The sequence below is a fragment of the Gopherus flavomarginatus genome, chromosome 4 (assembly GCF_025201925.1).
Source record: "Gopherus flavomarginatus isolate rGopFla2 chromosome 4, rGopFla2.mat.asm, whole genome shotgun sequence".
NCBI classification, from domain to species: domain Eukaryota; kingdom Metazoa; phylum Chordata; order Testudines; family Testudinidae; genus Gopherus; species Gopherus flavomarginatus.
Window position 1 is genome coordinate 151777548 of NC_066620.1, and position 13025 is coordinate 151790572.

A 13025-nucleotide genomic window follows, 5' to 3' on the forward strand; every position below is an offset into this window, starting at 1 on the left:
GTAACGGCTTTAATAATTCACCTGCAGCCACTATCCATGAACGACAAAATCCAATCATTCCAATAAAGCCTCTCATTTCTCGTTTTGTTGTGGGAAAAGCAGTATCTAAAATTGCTTTTACCCTCTAGGGATCTATGCAACGAATTCCAGGCCCTAAAGTACAACCCAAATATTTCACCTCTTGTTTTGCACACTGCAGTTTTATGAGGCTGACTTTGTGTCCCTTCATTGTCAACTGATTAAGTAGATAGATGGAATCAATTTCTTTATCTTCCTGTGTTTTTGATGCCACTAAGATATCATCAACATAAGTTACCAAAGTAGAGCCACGGGGTAACTGGACATCTTTTAAATCTTCTGCTAAAATTCCAGCAAACACTCCTGGTGCCTTCACATACCCTTGGGGCATTCTAGTCCACGTAAGTTGCCCTGGGGTTGGAATTTCCTGTTTCTCCCCCTTTGCCCGGCTGCACCTGGTATTCCCCAGGTGAATGCAAAAAGGTACTGTTTATCTGGGGCAACTGGTACAGAGAAAAAAAGCACCTGCCAGATCTAGACAAGTAAACCATTTTGTGTCTGGCGGCACCATTGCCAGTATAGTGCTAGGGTTTGGCACTACAGGGTGTTCTGGGATCACATACTGATTAATCAGTCTTGAGTCCTGAACCATTCGATACACTGGTTTTTCATCTGACCCAGGCTGAGGCTCCTTAATAGCCAGAATAGGGGTATTGCAAGGAGAGATGCCTGGCACCAGAATTCCCTTCTCCTTTAAATCCTGTATGAGAGGCCCTAGCCCCTGAACAGCTTCAGGTTTCAAAGGGTATCGTCTCTGGACAGGAGAAGGCTTGTCACTTTTCACTGTTGGATTTAAAAAGGGAGCTGACTTCACTAGTCCCACTGCATGTTTTCCTCCCCACACTATAGGGTTAACTTCATTTTGCACTCGCACAGGGAGGTTTTTACCAGATCCTTGAACTTCCAGCCCTGCTAACAAATATGCCTTTTCTAATGGGAACCTTAGAATGATGCCATCCGGATTACAAAAAATTTGAGCATGCAATTTACACAGCAAATCTCGCCCAAGCAAGTTTACTATTCCATTCATAAGCAAAAAGGAATGCTGAATATTTAAAAGGTCTAAAGTGGCCATGCATTCGCTGGTCATAAAACATCGTTCTGTCTTTCCAATAACTTCTATCACACATTTTTCAATGTTTCCTTTTGGGGCCGCTCCCTCGGGAACAGCTGAATGAGTAGCACCGGTATCCACTAACAGTTCAAAAGTCTCATTCCCTATTTTAAGAGGAATCACAGGGAACCGGACATCACATTTAAATTGCACAAGTCCAGCCTCATAAATCTCAGGACTCCAGGGGAACGGCGCCTCCCTTCAGTCGCTGTTCTCTGCGAACTGCCCTGCTGCCTCTAGCTTATACTCCTTCTTAGGGCGCACTGGGCACTCTCTCTTCCAATGTCCTTCTGCCCCACAATAATGACAACCACCACTTCTAATTCCTTTTCCACGTCCTCTGCCTCTTGCTGCTGCTCCTCTTCTCCTTCCATTCCATCCATCTCTGTTCCATCCATGACCTCTTCCCCTTCCCCCAGTCATTGCTACTGCCAACAGTGACACTTGCTCCTCTATATCCTTCTGCTTTTCCTTTCTTTTCTCTTTTTTTTTTCTTCTCCTCTTTTCCATTAAACACTCTAGTAGCAATGCTAACTACCTCAGGCAAACTTTTCCCTTGCATACCATCTGGATGCTCTCTAAATCTCTCAGCAATATCCTCTGCACATTGTGACATGAAAACCAGTTTAAGTATATCCTTTCCATGATCAGTTTCAGGATCCAAATTCCCAAGCTTTCTAACTTCACAAATGAGTCGAGCACAAGAGTCAGAGGGATGCTCATCTGGACGCTGAACACAAGCAGTCACCTTACTCCAATTTGGAGTAGCTTCCCCTGCATCCCAAATGCCTTTCAAAACAGCTTTTAAAAAATTATTTAAACTTGTCTTGTGAGCTGAATTGTTGGGATCCCACTTAGGGTCATCAATTGGCCAAGGTGCATTCAAATGAGTTGCAGATTTTTCTTTTACTTTTTGTCTTTCATCTTCTGTCAGGAGAGTGTCTAATAACTGACTTACATCTGTCCAAGTGGGCACATGAGTGGAAAAGATTGCGTGGAACATTCTTTCCACTGCCTCAGGATTGTCTCATAGCCAAGGCATAGTGTGCTGCCAGTTAAACAAATCTGAAGTTGCAAATGGAGTATGGGTAAAAACCATTGGATGTCCCCCAGCAACCAGTGGAGCAGGATGAATTCTCAAGGGGGTTTGTAATATCAGGGGTGTCTCAGAAACATCCTCCCTCACGGGGTTAAGTGACCTGGAAGGGGGTCCACAAGGGCGAGAATGAGGGCTGCTGTAATATTGGGAGTGTTTGAGAAGTAGCCTCTGGCCAAGTTTGCAAAAGGCTGGCTGAAGGCTGCACAGAGGGAACAAGGCTGCCTGATCCCTCTGAGGACAAGGCAACATCACCCTGAGACCTTCCCTGATTCTCCTCTGTCCCTAGCCTGCTGTTCTTGAATCCTTGCACTCCGCCAGACAGGGGGACGAACAAGAACAAAGTCATCCTCCTCCCGGTGTGACTCTGGGGCATATGGTGGGGGATTTTTACAAGAGCTCTCCATACAAACAGCTTCAAAAGCTACCCGTCCCTCCGTGGGTTTATAATTATACCACACAAACAAATAATCCATTTGTCTCGGCCTAAGATCAACCAAAACACCTCTTAAGGAGTTCATCCTATCTGTGGAAAAGGTTCCACACTCCGGCCAGTCTCTAGTCGGGGACAAATGAAAAGTAAATGACGGCCATTCGATCCGACACAAATTTCTCATTTTAGCCTTGGACAATCCAGCAGTCCCAGATATATCCTTCCAATCTCTCAGAATAAGAGATAATGGGGCATCCCCCAGGCATTTACTGCCACCTTGTCCCACTTCCTGTACCGAGCGCTCACTTACCTAGTTCCCGGGACTCCTGCTCAAAGGGCAGGTGGATGTTGCTGGATTTAAACAGGCTCAGGGTGGTTCATGAGACAATGCCTTATTGCCGACGTGAGATCCGACTCCTAGGCAAGGCTCCTCTCAATCGAAGGATGCGCACTGCGTTGCATTTGGAGACGGACTCCCCTGCCGGAGAGTCGGATGAGTCCCACACGGAGTCGCCAAATTTGTCGGGGATCTCTCTTATCCCAGATGGCGCAGGTTTCGTTGTCCGACCGCAGAGACAGGCAACGACCAGCAAGAATCTCACTATCAAATTCTTTATTGTAGCATGCCATACAACAGAGAACTGCCCATCTCACTCCATACAGAACAGTGTCTGTAAGCATTTTTCCCAGACTCTGCAAGCACTGTCTTATCTAGCAAGGTCATACAGTCAGCAACCAGGCAAGCGCCTGACTGTTTCAGCTACTATATTTTTTCTTCAGTAGGCCTTGCTGTGTTATTGCTAAGCAAAACAGGCCATCAAGGCAAACTCATCACTGTCACCCTAATGTTCCTTTTATGTGTGCTGAATCAAGGATGCTTCCACTGCAAGCCTGGTGTTAACAAGGATTTTGAAGCATAACAGATATACCCATTCAGATTTGTAAAGTAGCATGTCAACAATATTAAAAGCCACAAGAGAAGCTTGTATATGGACAACATTACTTGCAATAGCTGGGATTCCATATAATCCTAAAACCAGGCAAAAGTAAATAGTTTTGCTGATTATCTCTGTCGTCTCTTCAAAATATCACTCTGTAGTAAATTATGGTCATATGACCCAATACTTAACCTTGAATAACTGGAGAACAGAGGCACAGACCCAAACAATCTAACGTATTGCAATCTATGTCATAATCTAAGGTACTTATATATTCCCTCATCACTGTAGTACCTGAGCATCTTACAATCAAATGTATTTATCCTCACACCAGTGGTGAAGCAAAGAAGTGCTATTATACTCATTTCAGAAATGAGGAACTGTGGCTAAATGCCTTGCCTAAGGTCACACAGGAAGTCCATGGTGCAGCATGAACTTGGACCCAGGTCTCCAAATCCTAGGCTAGTGCCCTGCCCACCGGATCATCCTTCCCATCTGTCTTCCACTTCATCATTTATGACAGTGATACACCACTCACCGTGTGCATTTTAACAAGTATCCAATATTTACCTTTTTATTACTTAGTGCATCTTTACTCACAGTTTGCCATACATATGAGCACCTTATTTATCAATATTATGTACAAGGACAAGAACATGTTTTGATCACTTAAAAATAAAACACGGTTTCATGATACCAATAAGAACATAGTGTAGATGATCATTTACCTGAGTTAACAGTACAATATATAAATTCAGACAGTATTGCTAAGACATTTTACAGTAAAGAAAAGTGTTTCAAGTAAAAATCTATATAATCAGCACTTAGGATGGTAATAAATCAGAGCTATGAGGAAAGAGTTCTAGGCTAACAAAATTAAATATCTAATATGCACTGTTCATATTTACTTGCCTCTGCAATAAATTAATATCCTAGCTGAACTGTAAGTATTAGCAAAAATACAAAAGCAAGAAAACAGTATAAAATTCCTTTACCCCAAATGCATATACCATTCAAGAAATATTTTGATACCAAGAGTCAAATTTTAATGCATACAAAATATTTTTCTTTTTAAGAATTTAAACTTATTTATGAATGTAAATAAAGAAGATTGATGAATTAAACAGTCATATCCTCGTATTGTTCTATGCAGTAAAACTATGGACCTCTTCTTTGGAATATCCAAGATCCTGCAGAAACCTGAAAGTCAGTAATCAAATTTGTTACTTCGCATGTAAGGAAATATGAACTGCAGAACAGTAAAGCTAAACAGTTTGCAGTTCAGCAACAGTGTCTCTCTTTTTCCAGAAGATGACCTACTGAAATCAGTCTGGCTATGCAAATACATTAAGAACAAACTCCATGTCCATACAAAGAACAGGAGTGCTTGTGGCACCTTAAAGACTAACCAATTTATTTGAGAATGTGTAATATTTTGAAGTATCTCAGGTTTAGTTCCCACTGAAGTCTTAAAAAAAAAATTAGAGATAAAATATATTGGTCAGATTAAATATTTTTAGATCTATGAAACTGCTCTGACTTCAACAGATATATCCAGTGTTGATATTTGGCCCACTGATTTGAGGATGGATGTGCTTGTTTTCTCTGCATCTTTTCTTTTTTATATTCCATAGATTTTTAGTACAGCTATAAAATGAATATAAATGCACCGAAAACTTTAATGTTTCTACAGGATTTTAACAGAACAACTTCTTCAAATTCAGTTCTGACGCAGCTGACACTATCAGAAATTGGAATCACTTAGACAGCTCTTTTCAGTAATCCCAGTACATCAGAGATATAATCTCATTTGGAAAAAGTGATGAGTTTCAAAATTCTTAAACACCTTCTTACATCTATCAAAACGTGTGATGTAGTTACAAAAAATAACTGGAAAGTGATATTTTGCTAAGAGTAAAAGCTTAAACAACTTGGTGAAACTTGGGCTGTAGTTAATATTTGCATGAACGGATGTTTCTGTAAGTTTTAAGATAATATGGTCATAACATTTTAGTAACCTATATAACATAAAAAAGAATGGCACATAGTATGCAACATTAGTTTAAAAAACAAGATTTTCCCTGTGATTGTATTCTATCCTTTTGTAATTATCTATTGCTTAATAAACACAAAAACATTTACAAAAATGGTTTCACTCGCCTATAAGGAAAATTCAAAGTATCATTTTAGAAATTCTAAAAGGAGGTAAAATTATATAGTTCACCTCAGGCACAGGAATAATTATTTTTACACTCACTGTATTCCTTGCTCTGTGAAAGGTGCTGGACCGCAGACACAAATAAGTACTTTGGAGTCTTTTTTGCTTCTTTTCACAAACTCAGAAAGGAGAGATGAAGATATTTTTCCCTGTTTGCCAGTCCCTTCTTTTTTTGGCTCTGAGAGAATAAATTGAACCTCAAATCTGCAAAAGAGGAGGAAATGTAAATATATTGCTTCCATACAGACATCTCTAGCACTATCAATGTAGCTCAGGGTAGATAAAATCATAGATATGTTTGCTGACAAATTTTAAAGAAAGTCAAACCACTGAATTGGTGGAATTTACTGGCTTAGCACCTGGAACCAGAGTTTGTTGAAGTGCTAAACCATCTTTTGACAGCAGTAATCTCCTGCAGGTATAGAAAGAATATTTTCTTCATTTTACTTTATTCAACTAGTTCAGTTGAGTGACTAGTTCATTCAAAGTTGAGAAATAACTGGAAGCTGAAAAAGATACTTTCTACTTCCTCTTACACATAGTGTTTATTTATAGCTGAGCTTTACTAGTTCTAAATCCTGAACCACACAGTGGCCAGAAACAATCGGTTCCATACTTCTTTTCTTTAATAAATCAGTTAATTTTGCATGCAAAACATTTTTGAAACATTTTTGATAAACTCTTTTTCCTTATGTATCCAGCATATTTTAATTAATAAACACAAATTTACAATGCTGTTCTTGTGCATTTTTAATTGATTTTGAATTTCTATCCAAATAGAACTTGACACAAACCTCAAGTAAAAAATGAATCACCTAGTAAGAAATGCTTCATTCACCATTTTCTAACATAAAAATTAAGAATATGAATAAACGTCAGTTAAACTATGGAAGGTCTTCTAGTCCAGTCCCCTGCACACATAGCAGGACCAAGTATTAGCTAGACCATCCCTGACAGGTGTTTGTCTAACCTGCTCTTAAAAATCTTAAAGCACAGAGATTCCACAACCCCCCTTGGCAATTTATTCCAGTGCTTAACTACCCTGACAGTTAGGAAGCTTTTCCTAATATCCAACCTAAACTGCCCTTGCTGCAATTTAAGCCCATTGCTTCTTGTCCTATTCTCCTTGTAACAACTTGCTATGTACTTGACAACTGTTATCATGTCCCCCCTCAGTCTTCTCTTCTCCAGACTCAACAAACTTAATTTTTTCATTCTTCCCTCATAGGTCATGTTTACTGTTCTTCTCTGGACTTTTTCTAATTTTTCCACATCTTTCCTGAAATGTGGCGCACAGAACTGGACACAATACATAAGTCCTCGGACTTGCATCACAATTGGTTCCTGAAAATTGCATCGTAAGTCGAAACATTGTAACTTAGAACAGCAATACACTCTTTGGCGGGACTGAGTGTCATAAAGTCGAAACCAATTGTCATAAGTTGAATCAGGGTGTCAATTCAGAAACGTCGTAAGTGCTGTTTGTCATAAGTCAAATGTCGTTAAGTCAAGGACTACCTGTACTCCAGCTGAGGCCTAATCAGCGCGGAGTAGAGCAGAAGAATTACTTCTTGTGTCTTGCTTACAACACTCCTGCTAAATACATTTCAGAATGATGTTTGCTTTTTTTGCAACAGTGTTACACTGTTGATTCATATTTAGCTTGTGATCCACTATGACCCCCAGATCCCGTTTCACTGTACTTCTTCCTAGGCAGCCATTTCCCATTTTGTATGGGTGCAACTGATTGCTCCACTTTGGAAGGAACACTTTGCATTTGTCCTTATTGAATTTCATCCTATTTACTTCAGACCATCTCTCCAGTTTGTCCAGATCATTTTGAATTTTAATCCTATCCTCCAAAGCACTTGCAACCCCTCCCAGCTTGGTATCACCAGCAAACTTCATAAGTGTACTCACTATGCCATTATCTAAATCATTGATGAAGACATTGAACAGAATTGGACCCAGAAGTGGTCCGTGCAGGACCCCACTCGATATGCCCTTTCAACTTGACTGAACCAATAATACCTACTTTTTGGGGACAGTTTTCCAACCAGTTATGCACCCACCTTATAGTAGCTCCATCTAGGCTGTATTTCCCTACTTTGTTTATGAGAAGGTTATGTGAAAGAGTATCAAAAGCTTTACTAAAGTCAAGATATACCACATCAACCGCTTCCCCCACAAGGCTTGTTAGCCTGTCAAAGAAAACTATTAGGTTGGTTTGACATGATTTGTTCTTGACAAATCCATGCTGAATGTGACTTAACTTCTTATTTCTAGGTGTCTGCAAACTGATTGCTTAATTATTTGCTCCATTATCTTTCCAGGTACAGAAGGTAAACTGACTGGTCTATAATTCCCCGGGTTGTTCTTATTTCCCTTTTCATAGATGGACACTATATTTGCCCTTTTCCAGTCCTCTGGAATCTCACCTATCTTACACGACTTTTCAAAGATAACCGCTAATGGTGCACATATCTCCTCAGTCAGCTCCTTGAGTATTCCAGGCTGTATTTCATCAGGACCTGGAGACCTGAAAACATCTAACTTGTCTAAGTAATTTTTAACTTGTCCTTTCCCTATTGTAGACTCTGACAGTACCTCATTTTCACTGGCATTCATTAAGTTAGATGTCCAATTACTACTAAACTTTTTGATGAAAACAAAACAAAACAAAACAAAAAAAATGTATATAGATATAATGTATCCTCCTGGTTAGCAAAAAGAAGCACCAAATTTAGTTGCAATTCAACATGTTTAGATGGTTACCAACCAATGAGAATCAACTTCTCTTTTGGGAAATAAAGTACAAATGCAAAACAATATTAAAACTGATTAATTAAATCAAGGTTTCTTACCTGCTCATTTAAATCATGGTTAAATTGGTGATATAAATCACTGATTTATAATAAATCCACTCTGATGTATCTTAGAGCTAATGACTTCCATGACATACTTACCTCTTCCATCCCTAAAGGCTGACTGTCAAGACAGTCACTACCTAACAACACAGGATGGGAAAGAAATCTGGGCTAAAACTCTGGCTCCACTTCACAGTAGGACAGTGAGTTATCAAACAGGGAGTAGCACCTATTAAGCCAGATGTTTGCCCAAAACCGTGAATCTCCATGCCAGGAGAAAGGGAAAAGAGCCTTTTAAATAGGAGGCTTAAAACTGGAGTTTTCTTCCAGAACTTGAGGGACAGTCTCAATGGTGGCAGGCTGTCTGTGAATACTGAATCCTCTCCATGGCTAGGGTGTACGCTGGGAAACTGTTCAAAGGCAATAGGCAACCTGTATTAGAAAAGGAATTTTATCTAATACAGCGTAAAGCCTGAAGATGCATCCGTTTATTTACTGTATTACTTGTATGTTTGCTCTCCCTCATCATTTCATCTTTGAATCTTTTTCTATTAAATAAACCTTTTGTTTATCTTTACCCCAAGCAGGGTTTGTTATGTAAGTTCTGTGGAGTGTGGGGGCTCAAGTGAACTGATAACTAGGGGGCTAGTTTCACACCTTTGATGGTGACAAACCAGAGGGGGAAAGTCCAAGTGTCTGGTAGTTAAGAACTCCGGAAGGATGGATTGGAGGAGGCTCAGGACTAGAAAGGCTGATGGTGTCATCCTACAGGGAGTAACTAGTCTGATAGAAGCCAGGGTGAGGCCTGTGCTTGTGAGCAGGCTACTGGTGTCAGGGATGTGAGCCACTGTAGCACAGCATTAAGGCATTCCCAGGTTACAAGGCAGGCAGTGACAGAACCCCTCACTTGTCTGGGTGACCCCCCAAATCTCACAGTTACAAGTAGAAATAATAAGTAAAATTTTAACTTTGGATTTCCAAGACCTCATTTGTGGGTTTTCTCCCCTCGAAAACTCCCATTCTCAAGGGTTTTCCCTCCCCACCAAAATGAAGTGCCTTAACTCCAGGTTAAACTTTTGCCTGAGAATTTCATTAGGTTTGTTTCAACTTTCTAACATTTCATAATTGACAGGATTACTGTTCAAGTTGCAACCTTCATAGCAATCAGTTTATAGGTAGATATCATCCTTGTGAAACTAATCTGCCATTTGTAAACCGATCCATTCTGCAGTTAAAATGCACAAGTTAGTAAAATGTCCATGAAGTGAGCTTTTATTCAATCTTCCATTGTAAGGTTTTCTCAACCTTAACCTGGCAGAAACTAATATATCTCCACAATGATACAATCATAGTATGTAAGTTTGTAAATCAGTTATTCATCAAACTGCTACTTAGTTTTAAAAGGAGTGTATTTTCTATTTAATTCTCAATAGCTATTATAACCAATTACTATGAACATTTAAATTTTAAAAATGAAAGCTACTCAGTGACAAGTTGCCTAAATATTTTGAACATTTTAAGTATGTTTATACTTTTGTAAATTAAAAAGTTTGTTTTAACTTAAATTGGCTTTTACTAATTTATCAATATATTAATTGCTGTTATAATATATATTTAGTATTTCATGATTCACAATAATTTGTATATACAGATAACACCTAATGCTGTAAGCCACTTAAACTGAACTTCAGAAGAAAAATCACCCAATCTACCAAAAAATAAAAAATAAAAAAAAATAAAAAAAAAGTATTTCCCCTATGCCCATTCTATACCCTGATCAACCTACTCGGTCAGGAAAAGTTTGCAAAAATAGTCCTTGCATTGTGCATCTTAGAACATACACTTGCAGTAAATGTCATGGCACAACCCTGATCTGCTTAAACTGCAATTCTCCTCCCTGAAAAGATACTGTGAAAATGGCATTGTGAAGTGACTGTCACAACTGTTTCTATAACAAACATGTTTTATAAGTAATGATTTTTCTTATTACCAGCCCTGAAAATTCTGCCTGGTCTCTGACAGACATGCTAGGTTCTTTACATTTCATATACCATATCATTTATAAAGTTCTTCAAGCCATGTTATGCCTTTAACCCCTGTGGAAAGCCACTGCCTTCAAAGGATTTGCACAGGTGTGTAACTAACTGAACAATTCTGTTGAAGGTAAATATAGTGGAATAGAATCTGCAATCTGCTGTTCCGTAGAGATGTTCTTTTTCAGCGCTAATGAAAGTAGAAGACAGTAAAACACATTTTAGGCACTAAGTAAATACTATTCTGAATATACATGGAGGAAAATGTCACTGTAAAAGTGACACCATATTTGGCATTTTCAAATTAAGAAAAACTTTGCTTGAGTCAAGCTTACTACTACCCTCTCTCCACAAGAATCTACAGCAGATTGTTATGCACATAACATTCTCTAGACCTCAGAATGTTCTAGTCCTAATTAATCAAGAGAACATCAGAACAAAGTAACCCCTTGAAGTTAATGTTCAGCTCATTTTTCTGCTACATTAAATCCCATCTCCCACTTTAAAAGTTTAAAGAAACACATCCCTGACGTTTCTTATTTTACACATATTTAATGTTTAATCAAAAAATAAATCAGGGGTAGTCAATTATTTTTTTGTCAAGGTGAAAATTTCTTCATTAAAGTATAGCCAAGGTCCAGACTCCAGAGAAACACTTTTCACATTGCAATAATGACATAGTAAAAGCTGTTTTATCTGGCACTTTGCCAAGCAGAAAGCTCTATAAACCAGCATTTCTGATCTTCACTGAAATGCCTGTTTACAGTCCAGGTGGTGCGGGGCTGGGGACTTATGGTGCTGGATCCGGGGGCCACTCACCTCAGGTGGCTTCCCGCAAGCGGCAACCTGTCCCAGCTGCTCCTAGGCAGCTCTGCGCCCTGCCTCCACCCGCAGGCACCATAGCTGAAGCTATTGCATATGCAGTCTTGAAACAGGATTTTATCCATTTAGAGAATGCTGTGACAATCTGCATATGGCAAACAGGTGAGGCAAAGAATGAAACAATTTAGTTCTGTCCAGACCAAAGGCTAGACACTACCTGACTTCTAAGGTATGGAGACACTGCTCATCCAGAGATGAATGTAACTTACTTAAGAACTCAGGTCAATATAAAGCCTGATTCAAAATGAAACTGAGAAACCACTTAAGACAAAAATTTGGGCTGTAGTCATAAAGTCACTTTGTCCTTAGGGAACTGTGTGCAAGCAGGCTCTGCCATTACAGCCTGCAACGCAGACCCTCGTTCTGGATGTTATCGCTACCAGGAATGCAGTCTTCTGACACAAAAGTGGAAAGGGACAAGATGTTAGGGGCTCAAATGGAGGGCCTATTAAAGCCACCAGGACCACGTCAAGGAGAGGACCACAGAGGAACCGGCTTTTGGACCGGACGATGGAGACGAAGAAGAAGCCCTTTTAAGAATCTTGCTGCCATGGTATTGGAGAAGGCTGATCTTCCCTGAATGGGAGGATGAAACACTGATATACCTGCCAGATGCACCCTTAATGAGTTAAGTGTAAATCCCGATGACTGAAGGTGCAGCAAGTACTCCAAAATGTCCTGAATAGAAGCCAGTGTCAGTTGAACTCGAAGGGCTAGTGACCACACTAAAAATCAGTTCTGTTTAATTGAATAGGCAATTCTGGTAGAGGGTTTTCTATTGCTGAGTAGGACGTGTTGGAACAGCCACCGAACACCATTCTTTTGCCTCATTCAGCCATCAATCAGTCCCATCATGAGATGTAGAGAACTGAGCATGGGATCCAAGGTGCGGCCATGATTCTGAGTGAGTAGGTCGGGGTGGAGAGGAAATGGTATGGGAGGCTGAACTGACAGTGCGAGAAAGCTGGAGAACCAGCACTGCCTCGATCACATTGAGCAAAGAGAACAAGCTTGGCCCAATCTGTCTTCAGCTTGTGGATGTCCTGTAGAATGACTGGGATTGTGATAAAGGCAAACAGGAGAGCCGACTGCCAGCTTAGATGGGATGTGTTAGACAGGAAGCCCGGATCGAGACCCCCTCAAGAGCAGAACAGATGACATTTCCTGTAGTCTCCTGTAGCAAACAGATCAATTGTCTGAATACCCCAAACTGTGAAAATTACCTGAGGGACACTTGTCTTCAGAGACCATTTGTGACTTGGGAAAAATTCCTGCTGAGATGGTCCATGAGATGTTTCTGGACCCCAGGGCAAGTGGTCAGCTATCAGAGTAGCAAAGAATCCTGTTGCACCTTATAGACTAATAG

At 39.9% G+C, this 13025-nt stretch overlaps 1 protein-coding gene across 4 annotated transcripts in view; it reads right to left on the reverse strand.

The window, feature by feature from the left end:
* Positions 1-4222: 4222 nt before the first annotated feature.
* LOC127049412 (cytochrome b5 reductase 4) overlaps positions 4223-13025 on the reverse strand; it is an 81747-nt gene continuing 72944 nt past the window's right edge. For all 4 annotated transcript variants that reach the window (XM_050950154.1, XM_050950153.1, XM_050950155.1 and 1 more), the window contains 2 exons: positions 5917-6081; positions 4223-4859 (listed from right to left, as the gene is read on the reverse strand). In XM_050950154.1, coding sequence (XP_050806111.1) covers positions 4805-4859; positions 5917-6081 — 220 coding nt within the window. In that variant the 3' untranslated portion in view covers positions 4223-4804. The remainder of the gene's footprint in view (positions 4860-5916; positions 6082-13025) is intronic.